General features: G+C 51.3%; 8 protein-coding genes across 8 annotated transcripts; 5 read left to right on the top strand and 3 right to left on the bottom strand.

Annotated features, from left to right (window-relative positions):
* Positions 1 to 358: 358 nt before the first annotated feature.
* AUEXF2481DRAFT_6580 (uncharacterized protein) lies at positions 359 to 1,497 on the top strand (the record flags this gene model as incomplete). Its single annotated transcript, XM_013486494.1, has 2 exons — positions 359 to 490; positions 538 to 1,497. 2 exons carry the CDS (start codon positions 359 to 361, stop codon positions 1,495 to 1,497), a joined length of 1,092 nt encoding a protein of 363 aa, XP_013341948.1.
* Positions 1,498 to 2,564: 1,067 nt separating this feature from the next.
* On the top strand, positions 2,565 to 3,184 carry AUEXF2481DRAFT_41734 (uncharacterized protein). Its single transcript, XM_013486595.1, has one exon. It carries the CDS (start codon positions 2,654 to 2,656, stop codon positions 2,906 to 2,908), a length of 255 nt encoding a protein of 84 aa, XP_013342049.1. The 5' UTR covers positions 2,565 to 2,653; the 3' UTR covers positions 2,909 to 3,184.
* Positions 3,185 to 4,037: 853 nt separating this feature from the next.
* AUEXF2481DRAFT_41732 (uncharacterized protein) lies at positions 4,038 to 4,973 on the bottom strand. Its single transcript, XM_013486594.1, has 3 exons — positions 4,762 to 4,973; positions 4,359 to 4,688; positions 4,038 to 4,279 (listed from the first exon to the last, which is right to left on the bottom strand). The coding sequence occupies exons 1-3, from the start codon at positions 4,844 to 4,846 to the stop codon at positions 4,128 to 4,130; spliced, it is 567 nt and encodes a 188-aa protein (XP_013342048.1). The 5' UTR covers positions 4,847 to 4,973; the 3' UTR covers positions 4,038 to 4,127.
* Positions 4,974 to 5,134: 161 nt separating this feature from the next.
* AUEXF2481DRAFT_67461 (uncharacterized protein) lies at positions 5,135 to 6,133 on the top strand (the record flags this gene model as incomplete). Its single annotated transcript, XM_013486665.1, has 2 exons — positions 5,135 to 5,174; positions 5,223 to 6,133. 2 exons carry the CDS (start codon positions 5,135 to 5,137, stop codon positions 6,131 to 6,133), a joined length of 951 nt encoding a protein of 316 aa, XP_013342119.1.
* A 17-nt stretch (positions 6,134 to 6,150) lies between these two features.
* AUEXF2481DRAFT_31078 (uncharacterized protein) lies at positions 6,151 to 7,086 on the bottom strand (the record flags this gene model as incomplete). Its single annotated transcript, XM_013486551.1, has 1 exon — positions 6,151 to 7,086. One exon carries the CDS (start codon positions 7,084 to 7,086, stop codon positions 6,151 to 6,153), a length of 936 nt encoding a protein of 311 aa, XP_013342005.1.
* A 187-nt stretch (positions 7,087 to 7,273) lies between these two features.
* AUEXF2481DRAFT_6576 (uncharacterized protein) lies at positions 7,274 to 10,263 on the bottom strand (the record flags this gene model as incomplete). Its single annotated transcript, XM_013486493.1, has 2 exons — positions 7,274 to 9,405; positions 9,456 to 10,263. 2 exons carry the CDS (start codon positions 10,261 to 10,263, stop codon positions 7,274 to 7,276), a joined length of 2,940 nt encoding a protein of 979 aa, XP_013341947.1.
* Positions 10,264 to 10,469: 206 nt separating this feature from the next.
* AUEXF2481DRAFT_6575 (uncharacterized protein) lies at positions 10,470 to 12,038 on the top strand (the record flags this gene model as incomplete). The annotated part of the gene is made up of 6 exons (XM_013486492.1): positions 10,470 to 10,534; positions 10,584 to 10,688; positions 10,740 to 10,745; positions 10,795 to 10,874; positions 10,925 to 11,398; positions 11,449 to 12,038. 6 exons carry the CDS (start codon positions 10,470 to 10,472, stop codon positions 12,036 to 12,038), a joined length of 1,320 nt encoding a protein of 439 aa, XP_013341946.1.
* Positions 12,039 to 12,442: 404 nt separating this feature from the next.
* AUEXF2481DRAFT_31075 (uncharacterized protein) lies at positions 12,443 to 14,477 on the top strand (the record flags this gene model as incomplete). Its single annotated transcript, XM_013486550.1, has 2 exons — positions 12,443 to 12,700; positions 12,759 to 14,477. The coding sequence occupies 2 exons, from the start codon at positions 12,443 to 12,445 to the stop codon at positions 14,475 to 14,477; spliced, it is 1,977 nt and encodes a 658-aa protein (XP_013342004.1).
* Positions 14,478 to 20,818: the final 6,341 nt, after the last annotated feature.

Raw genomic sequence — 20,818 nt, 5'->3', positions numbered from 1 at the left:
GGTTTAGTATACTACCTCTAGGTGTGGGACCCGCTGTCGTAGACACCCAACTCTGATAATTTTTGGTTCTGTAAGTCACCTCGAGGCTGGACCGTTGTCAATCTCCAAGAAACTCCGGAGCGGCAGTTGAGCATCGTATGGTTTCAACGTTCGACTGTACAACGTTTCTGTTGATGTTCTATATGACTGAGGCTAGGTCCCTGTTCATGCTGATCAGAACCACAGTACGGAATGGGCTTGTTCCTCTCAAAATCATAGTTGCCATTTGCTCGATCAATACCCAAAACCACTTCTGGACGATTGGTGACACTTTGACAACTCGAGCCATAGAGGCTTCGGCACCCTCCCAGTCTTCAAGATGGTCAACATGCTTGCTCTTGTTATCGCTTGTCTCTCGCTCGCATGGATATCTGTCGCTGTGCGATTCTGGGTCAAAATCTTTGTGATTGGCCGCGTTCGGTGGGATGATTGGATCTTGCTTATGGCAGTCGTATGTCTATTGCTCGTGTCGTAGCGACGTGTGCTCACAGTGTCTAGGTCTTGTTTAGTGGTCAGTGTGGTTGCGTCCTGACCATGACCACCGCCACTCCCAGCTCGAACCTCGTCTCTTACATGTTCATTGCTTCATACAACCTCTCGATCTTGACGTCAGTTTGCGTCAAAACTTCTTTTGCGCTCTCCTTGAACCGTTTCTTCGGCGAACGATGGCAGCGCCTACTCGTCACATGCTTGACGCTCACCTACTACTTATTCGCGACGACTGAAATCTTCCTCGATCTCTTCTTCTGTGGACCACCTTCGAACTTGACTGGCAAAGATAGTCTGCGACAATGCAAGCACTGGTCAGACATGTTGGTCTGGTGGCTATGTGCTACAATTTTCAACTCCGTTGCATGCTGGATATATATATTGCTTCCGGCTGCAGTCGTCTGGACGTCCAACCTTAGTCTCAAGGTCAAGTTCGCGATCTCACTCATCACCATGGTGGGCGTTGTGAGCGGTACGGCTACTATCTTGCGTGTACTGGGATCTGGCAGTTTTACGAAGCTGAGGGAGTTCAACCCAACCAATATTACAGTCATTGCATGCGCTGTACTCGAGATGGCATTTTCGATCATTGCCACGTCTATGACAAACTCAACTCAACTCCCAGTCATGCTGGCTCGAAGCAAGAGTCGCGCTGTCGGGATGACGACTGTTGATGAAACATGCCTTAAGGGCACAACTCCCGATATGAGCAAGCTCCCACCTATCATCAATCAGCAGAAGTGTGGCGCCGATGCATCCTGGGACTTCGCGCAGACACTGGAAGGAGACACTCTTGCTAGTATAGGAGCGCATTCGTTGCATGTGCCTAAAAGCAAGACCAAAGGTTCCTGTTGGTCGCAAACCTTTGACGCGCCCAAGATTCCTGCGCCTGCCAGACTCACTCTTCTCATTGACGACATCAGCGATGATGAGGATGATTGTGGAATGATGACCATGAGTGTGGGATGAATGGAGAATCTCAGGTGGTCAAACGAAACTTTACGAATTTATAGATTGATTTTCTTATGAACAAACAGCACATTTTCCAATTCCCTGTCATTGTTCGGCAAGTTCGGTGCATGTTCAAGGTGCAGACGTCGCTACGTCAGAGCAACTCAATTGAGATGTCTCCGACGCGCCCCGGCTTCAACGGCTATACCACACAACCCCTGAACTCGATTGACCCTCGATCGATATGCCAGAAGTTATTCCACCCTCCAGTACAACATCATGACTCGATTGGAAGTGATATCGGGCATCGTTTTACGTGCCGGAGCGTGGTAATACCGCCTGTAGAGGTCTCGAGGCTAGAGGTCCGTGGGCTTCCATCTTGGAATCCCGCAAAAATCCGTCGCTCGTGACTTTCCTAGAACTAAACAGAAGCTCAGCCATGTGATCCGAGCTGCTAGTAAGCAGCGCTCGACCAATCTTTACCATATAGCAAGCAATCGAGAGCTGTTTCCTCCTCTTCCTCCTCCTTCTCTCATCCACCCACATCCCAGCTGAGTACTCCCCCTTTCCCAATCCTCTTCCCTGTTTACCACTGCACTCCGACACTACACGTTCGGCCTTCCGGCAAAGGGACAGTTTTCCACAAGAGTTCCGCGACCTTTGGGTCAGCGTTTGATCTCGGAGCTGTCCTGAGCTTGGTGGGAAGGCTGAAGCTTGCGCTCCCTTATCGTTTCATGTCTCTTTACTTTTCTTACCGTCTATGCTGATTCTGAGTTGGAAGTGTAGGTAGTTTTTCAGGTATACCTTCTGTGGTCCGATCCCATGGTTGGTATGTCCCACTTGTTTTCAATGGGTTTCTGGCATTTGTTTGCTGGGGCTTGTAGAAGAGATGTGATGATGGCTTATGGCTGCCTAGTCTGTTGGAAGGAGACACTCTTCGAGATATCTTCTATAGTTTGCGCCTTTAGTTCGATTATCCCCATTTGCTCAGTGTGCCTCTAGCATTGCTACGCTGAGGCTGGCAGATGCATTGAGGTGATGCGGATGGCTGTCTGTTCTGCTGGAAGCGCATGGAAAGTGCTGGTGCCTGGAATCTGTTCCGGTAATTCTCGTGGGTAAGGGGTTTAGTGGGTCTTGTTAGGGAAAGACCATGAGATTGAGGTAGTTTGTCGAGATGCCGGTGTTTCCCCTGAAGCTGCCATATCTTCCAGTTGACAGACCTGTTTCCCCTTTCTTCCTCCATCCTCCTCCTCTTCCTCCTCCTCCTCCTACTCCTCCTCCTCCTCCTCCTCCTTCTCGCCAACCCGACCCCTCTCCTTACCCAACGCTGTGCGCCTTCCAGCCTTTGGTAAGAAGTCCAGGTGAGTACCGCAGTCTCCATTTCCCTTTCCCTCTTTTCCTTTCCTGCACTCCGACACTACACCTTTGACTCCCGGCAAAGGGATCTGCAGGAGCCTGGGAAGCGGCGTTTCAACACGCACTTCCCTTTGAGCGCGTCAAGAACGGTAAGACAGTCTCGTTCAGGCTTACCCACCTCGCCTAGAGACACGCGTTCGGGCTCCTGATCTCCTCCTGAGCTGATGCGGGATGTTGATGCTTGCGCTCCCTTTTCGCTCCATGTCACTCTTTGCTTTTATTGATGATAGTCTTCGCTGATCTGAGTTATAGATGTAGAGGACTGTGGGCTTTCGAGCTCATGGTGTGCCGTCGTTGGTACCAGATTTTTTTTTCAATGTGTCTTTGGCCTTTGAGGCCGGAGCTCGTAGAAGAAACGTCAAGGGGTCTTTTTCGTGTCCATGGTATAAGCAGCATTGTCCTGCGATGTGTCGCATAGTACAAGGCTGTCGACGTCGTCGCATTTTTTTCGTCGTCGACCATTGCGACAGTAGTAGTAGTCGTCGTGGTCGTATTTATCCTCGTCTTCTCATGAAGCGGCCTTCCATTATCGTCGTCGTTGCCGGTTGTGGTCGCTCACCGTCGAGTCCCTGTCGCCCCACTCATGCCTGGGTTCGACATGCGCCGACGTCTTGATCACTCGTTGCCGCTCCCGGTCGCTTCGTCTTCGCCGCTCGCCGCTCGCTGCTCTTGCTAACCTTTGTCAGTATCGGAAATGGTCGACATCGTTACACTCCACCACCGAGTCTTCGTCGCCACTATCGTCGCAAGTCGATACTACGGCCCCCATGAGCTTTGTCGCTCATCGTCACTGCGGTCGCCTTCTCCTATAGCCCATCAGCAACCATGACGTTTGCTACTGCCCGCCATCTCGCTACCAGGGACAACCCTCGGTACTCGGAAGAGCACGTTTACAAGAGGTCGGAGAGTCAATGACACACATAGCAGGAGCATCGAGCGGCGCAGGACAACAGGACAGCAACAGCATGGAGACGCAAAGAAAGAGCATAGCAAGAACACAAGAACATCAGAGATGCAAGGCGAGAAGAACGGCAACGACTATAAAGCTACATCACAACACACATGGACAAGATGCAGTTGGTACAAGTAGCTTTTGATATTCTTTCTGCATTCTGTAACGAAAAAGGGGGGGGGGGGGGGGGGGGGGGGGGGGATATGCGGATGATGAATAGTCATCCAAAGAAAGAGCGCAGCAACCAAACAAGAGACGAAGAAGAATATATGGACCCAGCTCATCTGAAGAAGCGACCGAGCACGGCACCGCCGAGATTGCTCGCCATACCGCTGGCAGAAAAGGCACCGGTTGCGATGTTGGTAGCCTGGCTGAACTTGTCGCAGCGAGAAAAGGCGAGGGTATTCGTGACGGCGAGGACGATGGCAATGACTAGACTCGGGATTAGTCACACAGTCCATCGAGGAGGAGGAGGAGGAGGAGGAGGAGGAGGAAAACATCTCCAACATACCAACCAGACTGAGCCAAATAAACTCAAACTTGAAAATGGCAACAAAGCCCAAAGCCACCCAACTAACGGGTTGCGAGTACAACGCCAGCCAAAAGAACCTCTTGTCGGTAGCGTTGATCTGGCGAGACTCTGGATCCGCAGACTCAAAGACCCAGTTCCCATCTCCTGATTGCGCGTTGACTTCATTCCACCAGCGGAGACCGACCAATCTTCTACCGGCAATGTTCTTGAGATAGTAGAAATCCATGGCGAGCAAGACGATGGTGACGATGAAGACGAGGACGTAGTTTTTGATGAAGAGGAGGCCGAAGAGGTAGACCAGGAGACTTGCTGTGGAAATGGCACATGACGCATTAGCTTTACGATGGTTGTAGACGGGGTGTTGGTGTTGGTCTGGTCTTACCAATGCGGAAGCCGAGAAAGCAGAGCAGAGTGATGGGATGCGAACTTAGTCGCCAGCTCAAAGAGCCTTGCGGTGGGGGATCCATGACGATTTGGCGTGGGTTGACGAACAGAGATGGGTTGCGACAATGAAATGGTATGTGCTGGAGGCAGCTGGCCAGCGGACAGCTCTACACTTTCCCAGGGCCCAGGGGACGCGTCGTTGATTGCGAGTCGTGCTCAGGAGGCTTGCTGTTCTCCCACGACTCGATCTCTTGTGGGGAAAGCTCCGGATAACGAGTCCCGTCCCTCGGTCATGTCCGAGCCCCCACCATGATGGCATACTTCGAGGTCCGTCTTCCTCTTGCATCTTCTCGCACAACATTGTACACGACATGGCGGCCTCTCCAATTGTACGTCGGGCGCTTCTCTATGGTATGAAGACGCGTCACATTCTGCTCTGTTAGCTAAGACATGCTACAGTGCCCGGCTCGTCAACGCGCTTCCTCGAAAAGTCACGAGGCGTGGCCGTCGATACAATCTGCTACGATCTAGAAGACTCGGTCACTCCAGGAAAGAAGGCAGAAGCACGCTCAAACCTACAATCCATTCTATCTCGAGAGCGAGTATCTGGGATCAGAGAGCAAGCCGTACGCATAAACTCGGTCGACAGTGGCTACGCCCTCGACGACCTGACCCAAGTCCTCAAAGCACCCAATCTCGACGCTCTTGTCATCCCAAAAGTCAACAGTGCCTCCGACCTGCATTTCGTCACTGATGTTATCCGTCACGCCCTTCCTGATCGACATGGTCCTGATGCCAAATCTCCCATCCGCTTGATCGCTTTGATCGAGTCGGCACGAGCAGTCATGCATCTGTCTGCCATCTGCAAAGCCTCGCCATACCTGAGTGGTCTCATCTTTGCTGCAGAGGACTTTGCACTCGATCTTAGCATCACGCGTACACCAGACTTGAACGAGTTCTTGTATGCGCGTTCGGCCATTGCGACAGCAGCCAGAGCATTCAATCTGCCTTCGACAATAGATCTGGTCACAACCTCGTTCCGCGGCAACGAGGGCCAGCAGGTACTCAAAGAGGAGAGTGAGGGCGGTAAGAGGATGGGATACAATGGAAAGCAATGCATCCATCCTAGTCAAGTCGACTTGGTCCAGAACATCTTCAGCCCTAGCCAGGCAGAGGTGGATTATGCCGTTAGGGTGGTGATAGCAGACGGCAAAGCAGATGCCCAAGGTCGCGGAGCTTGGACGCTGGACGGTAAAATGATTGACGTGCCAGTGGTCGGCAAGGCCAAAGCACTGGTCAAGAAGGCAGAGCTCTGTGGAGTCGACGTCGCATCTGTTAGAGAGAAGTTCAAAGACCAAGAACCAGAGTAATCAAGATCGCTTCGTGTTCAAGAGGCGTCTTTGGCGTATGCGAGTGCTCTGTGACCTCTTTCCTGACCAGGTCCGTTTCCGTGGCCATCACGCCAGCATTCTTGGCAGTATAGATCACCATCACAGCCCATGCATTTTACTGTAGCATCTTCATTGCAGATGCAGCACCAGCTCTCCATGTCTTCATCCGTGTACTTGGGCAGGTTTGACTTGACATTCTTCTGAATCTTGACAGCCTTCTTGGCCGGATTGAACGAGGGTACTCCAGGTAGCGACAGAGATGCAAATCGAGCAGAAAGTGCATCGTCTATGTTGTTGTCCTGGTCAGGGGCAGGCGAGGATGGTAGCTCGGTGGGTGCTGATGGCAGAAAGAGTCTGTCGTTGTCGCCCTCTTTCTCCTCATCTTCTTCCTCTTCCTCGTCTTCAGGGCCACCGTACTTCTTGTCAATGGCAAGTTCGGCGAGAACACGTTGAACGTAATCGTCGGCCTCTTCGTCGTCTCTCTTGTCCTCGTCGCGCTCTTCCTCCTCATCATTCTCGTCATTATCGTCTTCATACTCTGGCTTTACAACTCCAACTTCGATATCCAACTCTTTGCCCTCCTCTCTATTGCTCTCCTCAACGGGCAAAGCACTCTTAGCCTCAGCCATCAAATCTCGAATCCGCTCGCCCTCATCACGCTGAACGGACCATTGTTCCTCAGGCCCAAGATCCTGCAACAACTCCTCAATAGTCCTATCATCTTCCTCGTTATGTTCTGTATCTTCCGACTCGTGGAATGGTGATGCGACGGCACTGTTGGGCGTCAAGCTGCGGAACCTCGCTGTCAGGTCAGAGTCTGTGTTTCTTTGCGGTGTTGCTGGGAGATCGAGGGGAGAGGTCTTGGATAGTGTGACTGGTGACTTTCGGAGTGCGTTTAGCCTTGCTAGGAGGGCGTCGTCTGAGTCGGGCATGTTTGTTGTGTGGTCTTGGATGTTGGTGGAGCTTCGAGGCCGATGATGTGGGTTCATCACGTCATTCGTCATTTGTGTGACCCTGACCACCAACCGACCCGACACCTCTGGGTCCATTAATGCGACCACATTGATCAAGTTATGAAGATTGACTGGATTCCAGAGGTTGAGATGCAGATTGTCTTCTTTAGTAGTCTACAAGGTCGCCAATTAGCAATCGTTGGTACTTGTCCACGACTTCTCTCGTCTTCATCAAAACACTAGCTGCTAGCATGCGGATCCTCTCCCCTTCCTCGTCACCTCCACCAACTCTGTCAAAGACAAGCTCGACCCATTCTTGTGTCTCGATCAACTGCTTCGAGTGCTCTTCCGCCAGCCTGCGCTTATCTTCATTCATGTCCAAAAGTGTCAGAGTCGCAAAGAGAACAGCTTCCAAAACACTGACATCAGCCAATGCTTTCGTCCTTACACTCAAGATCAGCTCCCAAAACTCTGCCGTCATCTGAGGAAGACAGATAGTCCCAGTTCCTGACGCATGCAAGATGAGTGCAAGTGTCTTGAGATATGTGCTCAGCAAGAAAGGCTGGAAATGCACACTCTCCGACCCATACGCCTGCAGGTTCTGCCACCAGCGGCCAGTCAGAGGGAAGAAGAAACGTTCTGCGACCATCTTGGCCAATGCGTTAGGGATCGTCTTCTTCCTCTTCTTTTCGACTTCCATACGTGAAGAGAATGTTCTGACTTTCAGGATGTTAGGTCCGGACATTTTGTCTGCTGCATCGAGTGCCATTGGTTGAATCATGGATCTTTCCAATTTTGACGCGATTAGAGCGACGGGTGCATTTCTCTCGGCAGCATACATTTTGTGCAGTCTCTCCGGGAGCTGCTTACTGGGGAAGGATGTTGCTGCCATTGTAGGGTTCAGCTCTTCATCCTCGTCCTTGTAGCCGGCCAGCTCTCGCGCGCCCAATCCTAGGACACTCAGTATTGTCGTGCGCTGACTCAGAGAGTAGTCTCCATCGAAGACTTGACGCGCGAACCATGGGGCCATTTGCGCTGGACTCGCTACCAGGACTGCGATAAGTGCCTGTAATCGAAGCTCCAGGAAGTTGTCCATGTCGAAGGTGTCGCCGAGTCCGACCAAGATCGTTGCGAGCTCCAGGGCATGGTCACTAACCTCTTTGCCGAATGAGGTCTTGCGACGGATCAGTGCAGCAGCACTGTTCAGTGCCAGACTGTGTTTGTCGTAATTCTCCGAATCGTTCAGTCCGGCCATTAGATCCCGGATGTAGACAGGAGCTTTTGGCTTGTCACGATTGATCATGGTGGGGTCATCATCCTCGTCCTCAGGATCAGAGTCTGGTTTGGCGTAAGGTATAAGATCGTCGTCTTCGTCTGAATCATCCAAGACTTCCATGATCCTGGGTCCTTGCAACTCCTCCTGGATAAGAGGTTTGGCCTTCGGTTTGGGCGGAGCCGGTGCCTTTGTCGACCGAGGTTTCGTTGTATCGAGATTCTTGTCTGATGTCTCTGTTTTGTTGATGCTAAATACCTCCTTGATATCGGTGTAGCTGCCAACTTCATCGTTCACCTTGACCAATCTCTGATACCACTTTCCTTCTGCCGTCTTCAAGTCGTCAATGTCGAAGTCCATCTTAGATCCTGGTTTGTCCACCAGGTCTGAGATAGCCATGCCGACAATCATGCCAAGGAAACGAGCCCTTGGTGAGGATGAGTTTAAGCGATTGGACATGCCGTTGAGATGGGCGCTTGAGCGAGCCATGATGAAGAGAGACATTGGCTGTGCTCTATGGGCATAGCCTGCAACCAGAAGCAGAATTTGGGCACAAGCTTCTTGCTGCAGGATGGGCGAATGCTTGATGAACAAGTTGTCGCCGAATCGTTTCATGGTCTTCTCCACAAGATCTTGGACGGGATCTTCGAGCATGTTTGATGTTCCTTTGCTTGCATGAGCGAACGCGGAAACAGTGGCTCGTCGCAAAGCGAATGTTTCCGAAGCGTTTTGGACTGGGTCAGACAGCCATGTCTCGAGGTGTGTTCTCATAGCCTCGTTGTCTCCGATCAAACTTGAGATGGCAGCAGAGGTCGCGGCAATTGCAGAGGGCGTCTCTGTGAGGTTGTCATCAAAGTCTGGAAGTGCCACAAGAGAAAGAGATCGGTTTGACAAGACTTTGAAAGTCGAGTTCAGAAACTGCTTTTGCTCGTGTACTTGCAAGCTCTGTAGCAACAACTGCAACACAGGACCTGTATCTGGCGAAGAGAAAGAAGACTGTGCGTGAATCTCTTCTACGACTCGAACTAAAACACGTTCAGTGACCTTGTAACCACGTAGATCGAAGACCTCCTACCTGGATAGCCAATACCGAGAGCCTTGCCGCAAAGTTGAGCCGCAGCTTTGGACGTATGATTTATCTTCGTCGTGTTGCGCATCATCGTGGAAACATTGCGACCCAGCCATGCAGAGTACTTCGGACCGTCCACAAGCCATGAAGGCTCATATTCACCTCCAACAGTTTTGATTGCGTCTTCTGCTTCTGCCGTAGTCGCGAGGATCTTTCCAGTTCCTACCAATGTCAAAAACTCTTTCCACAGAAGCACCCGTTTCGCCTGGCTCTCAACAAGTCTGTCGATGTCAGAGTATACGTCTTGAGCTAGGCTGTCCGAGCTCAGCAGTTGCGAAAACACAGAGATCGTGTCCGACAATGGTCTTGCTGATTCAGCTCGCTTCACGCCTTGCTGTGTCGATCGGTGCTGTGAGATCAGAAGACGAAGCTTTGCGAGTGCAGCACCAATACCAGCTACGCTTCTCAAACAGTCTATGAGCAGAAGATCCGTTTGATCGTCACTACCCCAGAAGTCCGAAAGAGTTGTGTTTATAAGTTCGGTGACTACTTTGGCAGAAGCAGGCGTAGGAGTTCTTATGTCGAACCCAGCAGACTTCTGAGATCCATGATTCAGGAACAAAAGAAGGTCTTTCAGATCATCCTCAGCTGGACTTGAACGTAGAATCTGTAGCACTTCCTCTACCGAAGTTGGCGAGTTGCGTACGGTGCGAATTCTAGGTCTATTTGGAAGAGCCTCTGCGATATTGGAACTCTCGGCATTCGGTTTTGACCTGAGGGAGATGCTTGACACAGCCGTCAAAAAGTCACCCATGGTCAGTATTTGTTTGCGACCTCTCTTGACGGTTTACGAATAGTCAAGACAGAGAGGACTTCAGCATGACAAGTCTAAGCGAGCGCGTGGACCGTGCATCGTGGCTTAACTCCGCTGTCGCCGCAGCGCATGCGATGACATCTTCAGCCTGTCAAGCATCTCAAACGGACGACTTGCAAGCTCAACTCAATCATCTCAGTCTAGCCATGGCTACGGAAAGTGTACCACAGGTAGCTCTTACCCAAGACGCTTCTGAAGATCGCGCAAGATGGTATGCTGGATCTCAGTCCCAAGACTTCTTCAAGACTGACTTTCTATAGGAAGCATCTCGACACAATCCTCTCTCGCAGAGGCGCGTTCACCGACCCGGACGATTTCATACCTGGAGATCGTGTCATTCAGAGTCTCGAAGCAGCAAAGGTTTTGTAAGTCAGGTGCTACTTCATGATAAGATCATCGAAGCTAACTTACGCCAGAGTCATGTTCGTACCCTCCCAATCCTATCTCGCAAACATAGCTGACTCCAAGTAGTGGAGCTGGTGGCCTTGGATGTGAGATCCTCAAGAATCTGGCCCTTTCTGGATTCAAGAACATCGATGTCATCGATATGGGTACGCCGAGCCCTTTTCATTTACATGCGCCATACTGAACGACGACACAGACACGATCGATGTATCCAACCTCAACCGTCAGTTCTTGTTCCGCCAGTCAGATGTGGGAAGTTACAAGGCCGAAGTGGCCGCTCGATTCGTCGAGAAGCGCGTCAAGGGCGTCAAGATCAACCCATACTGCGGCAAGATTCAGGACAAGGACGAGGACTATTACCTGAAGTTCAACATTATCGTCTGTGGGCTGGACAGCATTGAAGCAAGAAGATGGATCAACGCCACATTGGTCGGTATGGTGGACGAGGACAACGTCGACAGCCTGAAGCCCTTGATCGATGGCGGCACTGAAGGCTTCCGAGGCCAGTCCAGAGTCATCCTGCCTACCGTCACAAGCTGCATTGAGTGCCAGCTGGACATGCATGCTCCTCGTGCTGCCGTTCCTTTGTGTACGCTGGCTACCATCCCTCGCCAGCCTCAGCACTGTATCGAGTGGGCCCATCTGATCGCTTGGGAAGAAGAGCGTAAAGGTAAGCTTGTCAGCGTTGTACACGCAATGTACGTCTCTGACTCTACCTAGACATCACACTCGACACTGACGACACGGAGCACATCTCGTGGCTATTCGCAAAGGCCTTGAAGCGCGCACAAGAGTTCAATATTCCAGGAGTCACCTACTCAATGACCCAAGGCGTTGTCAAGAACATTATCCCGGCCATCGCTTCGACCAACGCCATCGTCGCTGCCTCATGCTGCAATGAAGCCTTCAAGATCGCGACAGGCACAAATCCTTTCTTGGGAAATCCCGGCGCAAACAATTACATGATGTACAGTGGTGACGACAGCATCTACACGTACACATTCGAGCATGAGAAGAAGGACGATTGCCCTGTCTGCGGCAACCTGGCCAAGGAAATATCGGTCAAGAGAGAATGGACATTGCAGGACTTCCTGGAGCACCTGGCCGAAAGACCGGAAGCACAGCTCAAGAAGCCATCGATCAGAACGGAAGAAAAGTCACTCTACTACTCGGCACCTCCTAGTCTCGAAGAGCAGACTCGACCAAACTTGAAGCGCAAGCTGGATGAGCTCTTGTCTGACGGGCAGGAAGTGGGTGTCAGCGACCCTGCATTCACCATCGACTTCAAGTTCAAGATCCGCTTCAGCTGAAGGAAGCTTAGACAGCCGCGCAGGAAGTGGCGGCGTTCATGAGGATCTTTCTATAAATGAAGGGATGAAGCATAGCGAAGGCGTTCAAGGGACAAACATGGCTCAGAGGCAAAGGACAGCGATTCGCGTAGATGATTCGATATTTTCGACTTGGATGTACAAAAACCGATCAAGCAGATCATCAGAAGGTGATGGGAATAAGCGGGGCATATCAAATAGGACCGTTGGAGGATGAGTGGAGGGCAAGTTTGGCGGGGCTGACGACGCCGAGGTCGAGGACGGGCAGTGTCTGGAGCTACGCGTCGTCAAAAGGGGCCAGACAGTTTGCTCTGTCAATTTAGTCGGTTCGAGAGAGAGGGAGAGAAGTTGAAACTCGCAACAATGAGTTTGGAGCTGGCAATACCATGAGCTATCAGTATGCAACGTCTTATTCGACGTCCAAAGATGAAAAGCCCTTGACCAAGATGTGGCAGCGTCTCGTGCGACAGTCGCAGTATGACGCCAAAGGGAAACCGAGGACCAGACTGGCAATCCTCCGCAGACGCCTGTTGACCATACCGACCGCTGTCTTCTTGCTGTGCTTCTTTGTCTTGCTATGGGGAGAGCGTAGCAGTTTCAGCAGTAGCATCGATGCTTGCAAGTGGGACAAGTGGGAAACTTGGGTATGTCATGGTCACCTCAGCTCTTTCGCTATACACTGATGGACTAATGCGATTCCAGCCCTCAGATGCACAACCTCATCGCATTGCCCTGATCGCCGACCCTCAACTTGTCGACCCGCACACGTATCCTGGCCGACCGTGGCCGCTGTCTTCGCTCACCATCGCCGCGACCGACAAGTACATCAAACGATCCTACTACCTCTTGCAACGCCAAATCGATCCCGATACCACCTTGTTCCTAGGCGATCTGTTTGACGGAGGACGAGAGTGGTCTACACATTTCGAAGGCTTCCAAGCATCGGAGAAGCAATGGAAGAAATACGGCGACAAGTACTGGCTGAACGAGTACAATCGCTTTGGCAAAATCTTCTTTGCGCAGGACCAGGTTACTGGAGGACTGCCTGCTCACAAGGTCAAGAAGTTTGTTGCCAGTCTCCCGGGAAACCATGACTTGGGCTTTGGCAATGGCGTACAAGTGCCCGTCCGGAATCGCTACCAAGCTTACTTCGGTGAGGGTGACCGGATCGACATTGTAGGCAATCACACCTTTGTCAGCATTGATGCTGTGAGTCTGAGTGCAATGGGTCAACCAGACAGCTCGCCCGAACTCTGGAACTCGACCATGCAGTTCCTCGATAATGCGCAACACCTGAAACACAAGGCTGTGCGTGCAGAGCTCAACGAACACCAAGGTCTGATATCACACAAAAGATGGGCACATGAAGTCACATCGCCTCTGGACCTAGGCCGCCAGTCTACGAAAGAGGAGCTTGCAAAGGAGCTGAAGCCCGAGTTTCCTACCATCCTCCTCAGCCACGTACCCCTGTATCGACCCGAGGGCACTCCCTGTGGGCCGCTTCGTGAGAAGTTCCCTCCGACCAAGCCAGATCTCAAGCACGACAAGCCCAACGCCATCCGTATCGCTGGAGGCTACCAGTACCAAAACGTCCTGACCCAAGAACTTTCAACCACGGTCGCTGAGAAGATCGGTAACATTGGTCATGCTTTCTCAGGTGACGATCATGATTACTGTGAAGTACTGCATCCAGATTACGCCTCGAGGCACAACAGAGGCATCCGCGAAATCACAGTCAAGAGCATAAGCTGGGCCATGGGCGTCCGCAAGCCAGGCTTCCAACTAGTCAGTCTCTGGAACCCAGTCGACACGAACGGTGAATCTCTCCGCGACGGCCCAACACTGCAAACGCATCTCTGCCTCTTACCAGATCAACTAAGCATCTTCATCCGCTACGGCATCCTCGCAGCCTTTTCCATCATCGCACTCGCCATGAACACTCTAGTCCAAGTCAGAAATGAAGAAGCCGCGGCTTCACTAACAGCAACCCACACCCTCCCAACCTCCGAACCTTCCAAATCGACCTCCAAGTCACGCTCTCGCGCCCCTTCGGGAGCTACAAACTCAATGTCGTCCTCCGAGCACTCCAATAGCAACAGCACCCTCTCCGCCCGCACTAACAACGCACGCACCCGCAGTGTCAGCCCTGCAATGGGCTATGGCCTCCCCACCGCTCGCCCTGGAGCCTCGTTGATCGAAAAAGCAGGATATTATGGCAATAATCCTGAATACCAAATGTATAACAAGGAGGAGGTGTTTGACGAGAGTGACGACTGGGGTAATCCTATTTTCAGAAAGCCGCCGAGACCAAAGGTGCCAAAGACCTTTAGGAGGAAGTTGGTTGACAGGTTTGGGAGGGACTTTGCTTGGGCTGGGGGTCCGGCTTTTGTCTTGTATTATTGGCTCTTGACAAGAGGTTGAGTTGGTACATATTTTCATATCATCACTTTTCGCTTTTGAACACCATTCCAACGATGGAACTTGTCGAGTTGGATGTGATATGACTGGAGGCAAGATCAGATGTTGGAGGAGTACGAAAATAATGCATTCGATCGAAAAGACAAGAGAAGCCCGTAGGCAACTTCAACAGAAAAACAATGACTAACAACCATCCATCCCTCGATCGTAAAAAATCATTCAAAAAACGCCCTCTTCCTCTCCAAGAAAGAAAATACGAAACAAGACCTCTTCTTCTTCTTCCTTTCGTGCCTTCTCACTCTTGTGTGCTTATTTACAAAAAGCCCTTGCTAAGGCTGCTTATCCTCTGTGGCACTTCAAGAGAAGGCGGCAAAGGACCAATCGAGCTTCCTCTCCTACTACCACCCCCAGCATCGCTATATGCAGCAAATGCACTCCTTCTTACACTCCCCCTCTCAATCTGCAGCCCTTTGATCCCCTCCAGTTCTCTCTCAAGTCTTAATCTTGTCTCTCTTTCCTCGCGTAGCTCTCTCTCGGCACGTTTGGCAGCGAGTTGGTTGGATGAGTCTGAAGCTTGGAGTTCGTCGATTGTGGCGAGTAAGTTCCCGATCTTGTCGCGGGACTTGTTGACGTCGTCGGTGAGGAGGGAGACACTCTTGTCGCGACGCTCGATTTGAGATTGCAGGTCGCGGACAGTGCGCTCGACATTACGGACGCTGCGGGCTTCCGTATTGCGTGTGTGTTCGAGGTCGTCGAGTTGACTTTCGAGCTCGTGAATGCGGCCATTGAGGAAGCGGACGTCCTGACTGACGCTTGAGTAGCCCTTTGTCTCGAGGTCGATGCACTTGAGCTGGAGGTCTTTCATGGTCTTCTCCAGTGCTGCCTTTTCCTTGTGTAAGGTGACATTGTTCTCGCGTTCAGTGACAATATCCTTTTGAATCTCCTGGGCGAGTGCTTCGGCTCTTCTCATCTTGCCGACTGCAGCAGCGGCGACATCTTCCTGGTGAGCAAGTGTCGACTTGAGCTCGAGCAATTCGCGATCTGCAGATGCTGCGTTACGCTTAGATGGCGATCCGTTTTGAGATAGATCTTCCAAACGATCGGCAGCCTCACTAAGACGTGCCTCGAGCCCCTTCTTTTCCTTGATGAGCATGTCTCTCTCAGCCACGACATCATCAACGCCAGTGCGAAGACTGCGAACTTGGCTGAGCAGATCAACGATCTTGCTCTGAGCCTCGTTGTGCGCATTGACGGCCTCATCACGAGAGTTCGACAAGTCCTGTAGAGCAACATCCAGGCGCGACTTTTCCTTTGCCCAGGTGGAGCTGTTCAAAACTTCGTCGTCCCACTTGTTGCGCAACTCTTCAAGTTCATCACGAAGACGTCCGTTCTCTCCGCGAACATGAATCACATTCTCGCGCTCAATCTCTAGCTCGTTGCTAACGGCGGTCAGTTCTGATTGGTACTTCTTGCGAGTCTGCTCCATTGATGACTCCTTGTCTTCAATGTCCATCGCGCGCTGAGATCTGTAGTCTTCGAGCTCGTTCTGTAGTCGCTTTCGGGCTTGAAGCGCACCATCCAGGTCGGCGGAGAGATCCTCGATCTTTTCCTCGTACTGCTGGGACTGACGCTGTAGATCCTCGACTAGAGAGTCCATGTGCTTGCGCTCCGACATGATAGTTGCACATTGATCTTCAACCTCCCTGGCCTGAGTCTTTGCGAATTGCTCTGCCCGTGTTGCTTTGAGGACGGCGATCTCAGCCTGCTCGAGCTTACCGAAATACTCGTCAGCTCTGGCACGGTAGAGGTTGAGACTGGAAGATACATCAAGCAGCTTGGATGTCTCAGCATCAAGTCTGATCTGCATATCCGAAAACTCCTCGAGCAGCTGCTGATGCCCTGCAGCTTCTTGTTCTCTCTCATAAGACAGGTCATCAAGCTCTGATCTCAGATCGCGAAGCTCTACATCAGACGAAACCTTGCTCTGCTTGATCTCGTCAAATGCGGTCTTTGCCTCCGCGAGCTCGGATATAGCTACGTTGTGAGAGGCAAGCAAAGACTTGCGCGACTGCTCTTGGGAGTTGATAAGGTCGAACAACTCTTCATGAGACTTGGTCTGCACTTCCGAAAGCGACAGCTGGCCAAGACGAATACTGTTCTCCAGAGCAGACACTTTCCTAGCGGAGTCATCAAGCATGCCATGCAGTCTGCTGTTCTCAAGAGAAAGCTTTTGCACTCTACGAAGCGAGGGGCTTTCGTCTTGTAGACCATGCTTCGAAGGACTTCGTTCGATTTGAGCTTCCAGATGTTTGTTATGCATCTCAGACATCTGCAGCTGAGTTTGAACCATCTCAAGCTCTGCTGCAAGATCCATGCGGTTGTTGAATGCAGCAGTATCGTTTGTGCGATCTGAACGTGCAGAGTCAGTCGTGTAGTTGCTCAGATGGCGTTGGTTGGAAGGTGTGTGCACTGGAGAGAAGGGCTTTCTAGACTCCCAATCTCTGCGCATCGGGACAGGCGAGGCACGAGCATTGACTTGACTCGAGTTCATCTCCTCAAGCAAAACGCGCTTAGCGTTAGCATGCTTGTAATCGTTCTCCTGCATCTCGTCTTGGTGATGGGTACGTAAGCCGTTCAATTGTGCTTCAGCGCGCGAGAACTTCTCATTCGCGATTCGAAGAGCCTGTTGAGATGCTTCCAATTTCTTCGCCAGATCGACAGTGCGAGCCATATCTGGTTTCGAGCCGTCGACGTTGGAAGGCAGATCTTTGGTGTCGGGGTCAAAAATCTTCTGGAGTAGCGTGAGTTGTTCACGACACTCAGCGAGCTCACTGTTAGCCGACTCAAGACTGGACTGTACGGCACGAGTGTTTGTTTGAGCCTGGCTACGCAATTGTCGTTCAGTCTCGAGCTTGCGATTCGCTTCAGCGAGCTGGAGATTCACACTTGAGGAGGCTTGCTCCGCATTCCTGGTAGTGCGGTGCTCTCTAGTGATTTCGTGGTTGAGGTCCTCCAGACTCAGAGTGAGCTTCTCCTTTTGTTTCTCCAAGGAGTTGATGGTCAAGTGTGCATCCTCAAGTTGACGCATGAGTTTCTTCGCGTTCTCTTCAGCGTTTGCCTTCTCGGCGTTGAGCTGATTGATTTTCGATCGTTGCGTATCGACAGCACGAGAATTCGATCGGGCGATGTCAAGATTCTTTTGCTGAAGCTTGTTCAGTAGAGCACGGTTGTCGTTCTCAGATGCTGCCAGACGTCCTTTGGTCGTGACAAGTTCTCGTTCGAGTCGTTCTTTGTGTTGATCTTGGTGCAACCGGAACGAATCATTGCCAGAGATGAACTCCTTTAACCTTTGCACTTCTAACGCCATCTGGCTCTTGTCTACCTCCAAGTCTTCGACTTGCCTTTCCATGTTCTGCAGATCGCGTCGAAGGAGGGCTTGTCGCTCGGCAGCCTGTCGAGTAATATTGCGCTCGACTGTGGCTTCAGCTTCGATCTTGGACTCCTGGAGTTCGAGGAATTGCTTCCTCAAGTTCTGCAGCTCGGATTGGTAGTCTTTGCGCTCTTTCTCCACCGCGGCCCGGATTTCGTTCGCTCTGCGTGTGACATCCGACTGGGCATACATTTCTTTCTCGATAGTGACCTTGGAGTCATTGAGGGCATCAAACTCTCGTTTCAGACTTTCGTACTCACTCTGAGCGATCTTCTTGATGTCGTCACGCGACTGACGTTCGCGACTTAGATCGGTCTGTACTGCAAAGAGTTCGCTCTTGAGATCCTCGATCTGGTTCTGCAACATCTCAGCTTGAGTATCTGCTGATGTCTTGTCGTCCAGAGCCCTCTTTGCATCTGCAATCTCGCGCTCAAGCTGGACTTTCTGCGAGGTCATGGCCTCCATCTCGGCCAAAGTGCCTCGTAGCTGACCCTGGATGTTGTTGTGTTGACTTGTTAGAGCGTGTTTCTCCTCCTCAAATCGTTTGCGGTCGTCTTGGAATCTCCTGAGATCAGTTTTGAGGATAGCAAGTTCGCTGTCTTTGCGTCGAATCAAGTCCTCATAGCTGCTCGAAGTAGAGGCTAGGTCTGACATCTGCTGGCGAATCGTGCGATTCTCGTCAACAAGGCTCTTGATCTTCTGTTTCGACTCCTGAGCATCCCTGGTGACAGTTGAGAGCTTGAGATCAAGTTCATGATCATTCTCGAGCATCTTTGTTTCCATATCCTGAAGCTTACGCTCCTTGAGGCTCACGTGGCTTTGGAGCATCTTAATCTCCTGACCAAGTTTCTCTTCCAATTCGGTCGTCTGGGAACGAGATGACTCGACTTCGACAAGCTGGGCGTCCAAGGCTGAAATACGGGAGCTCAACTCGGTCTTCTCGTCTTCCAGTCTGGTGATAATTAAGGTTGCCTGCTCCACTTGATGATGCCATTCGTCAGCCTGCTCTTCCGCCCTCTTCTTGGCTTCTATGAGTGCTTCCAGTTGATCTTCCAGCTTCTCTTGATCCTCGAGTGCATCTTGGAGTTTCTCGCTCAGCTCAGATTCCCGATCTTGCAATCTCTTGAAGATGTCCTCCTTGTCGAGCGCCAGTGATCTTTCACTTTCGAGGGTCTGTTGGATTTTCTGAATCTCTGATTCGGCGCGTCGGCGTTCATCTTCAATTCTGAGTCGGTTTTCCTCGTCTTGTCTCATCCTCTCCTGTAGCTTCTGAATCTCTTCTTCGCGCTTCTTGACCTCGTTGGACTGGCGGGTAGCTCCAAGCAAAGGTCTCATCGTTACGAACAGACCCCACCATGGGTTGGCTTGCATTTGCTGGTAGGCCTTGAAATTACTTTGAATGATACGGGTGGCCTCGGCGCGGTAGAGTCTCTTGTTTGCGATACGTCTCTGGATGTAACCGCGAGCGACGGATTGAAACCTCTCCATAATTTCTCTGATCAGGGCATCACGTTGTTCTTCCAGCTCGGCAAGGACTCCGGCCCTGAAGAACACTTTTGTGAGACCGACACGGTACCAGGACGGGTCCAGATTAAGCTTCTCGAGTATCAATTTAGCTGCCACTTGACCTTCCAGTGGGCTCTTGGGCATCTTTGTACAGAGAACCTCATAACGAGAGCGGAACTCGGCAAAAGGCAGTCTGTTTGGGAATCCTGTTCTGGCGATACGGATACCTTCGAGAACACCGTTGCAGCGGAGTTGGTCGAGAACGAGCGGCGCGCTGAATTGTTTTGGACGCTTCTTGTGATTGGGTAGGATACATCTGACGAAGTGGGGATGAGTTGAGTGCAGTTGATTCATAAGCGTGGACAGGTTCTCTTTGTGTTTTTGCGCAACCGTTCGGAAGAGGCCCTTCTTGACACGATTTCTGGTTGCACCCGCTTCTTCGTCATTTTCCTGGCAATCGGCGAACAGCTGAGAAACGTGCTTATTCGTAGAAGCAGCAAGGAGTCGAGTCACATTGTCGTTCATAGGGTCTTTGTTCTTTTCTAGCCAACCTTCGGTAGAGTACTCCACATCAGCGGCGTAATGCGTCAATGTGAATCCCTGTTTCAGAAGTGAACGGCGATACTTGGACGACTTGCGGTCCCACAGAGTGTTCAGCTTTTCCGTGAAAGACTTGTCTGTGGCCTTGGGCATGACCGAATCTTCGTCTAGGCAGGAGAAGATACCAATAGGGTTGGTCACCTCGATAAGCTCAATTGTGGGCTGTAAATCCTTGCCAAAATCAATAAACTTCCACTCAATTTGCTCGCGGGCATATTCTTCCTGCTCCAAAACGAACATGTGGTGGTTGAAGAACTGTTGCAATTTTTCGTTGGTGTAGTTGATGCACAGCTGCTCGAAGCTGTTTTCCTCAAAGATTTCGAATCCAGCAATATCCAGAACACCGATAAAGTATGTGTCGTCCATGCCAGATCCAGATCTAGCTAGCTGCTTGTTGATACGATCTACAAGGCTACCGAAGCCACGCTCGTAAATACCCTTGGCCAGGGCATCGATTGCCAGGCGGACCTGTTCTGGCGTTTGTACTTTCTTGACCCACTCTCTGCCGGCTTTGACACGAGGATGTAGTAAGCCTTCGACGAAAGGCTCGACAGGAATGCCGACCAAGCGGCAGAACTTCTCGACGCTCTCCATCGCATTCGCAGCCAAGGACGCTTGGTCTGCCCGCATGCTTTCTTTTGCGACAGTAATGTTACCCAGATGAAGAATGGCAGCGATGGTCCGTAAGATGGATTTCTGATCCTGGTCATCGAAGCCCATAACGTGGAAGGCTTCTATCAACATGTTCCATTCTTCCTTGTCCGAAACGCCAGAGATAACATCGTTACCCTGCTTGGTGTACTCGAAG

Source organism: Aureobasidium subglaciale (genome assembly GCF_000721755.1).
Source record: "Aureobasidium subglaciale EXF-2481 unplaced genomic scaffold scaffold_16, whole genome shotgun sequence".
Classification (NCBI taxonomy): Eukaryota; Fungi; Ascomycota; class Dothideomycetes; order Dothideales; family Saccotheciaceae; genus Aureobasidium; species Aureobasidium subglaciale.
The sequence above is the reverse complement of the archived record's forward strand: the minus strand, read 5'-3'. Positions and strand labels throughout refer to the sequence as shown.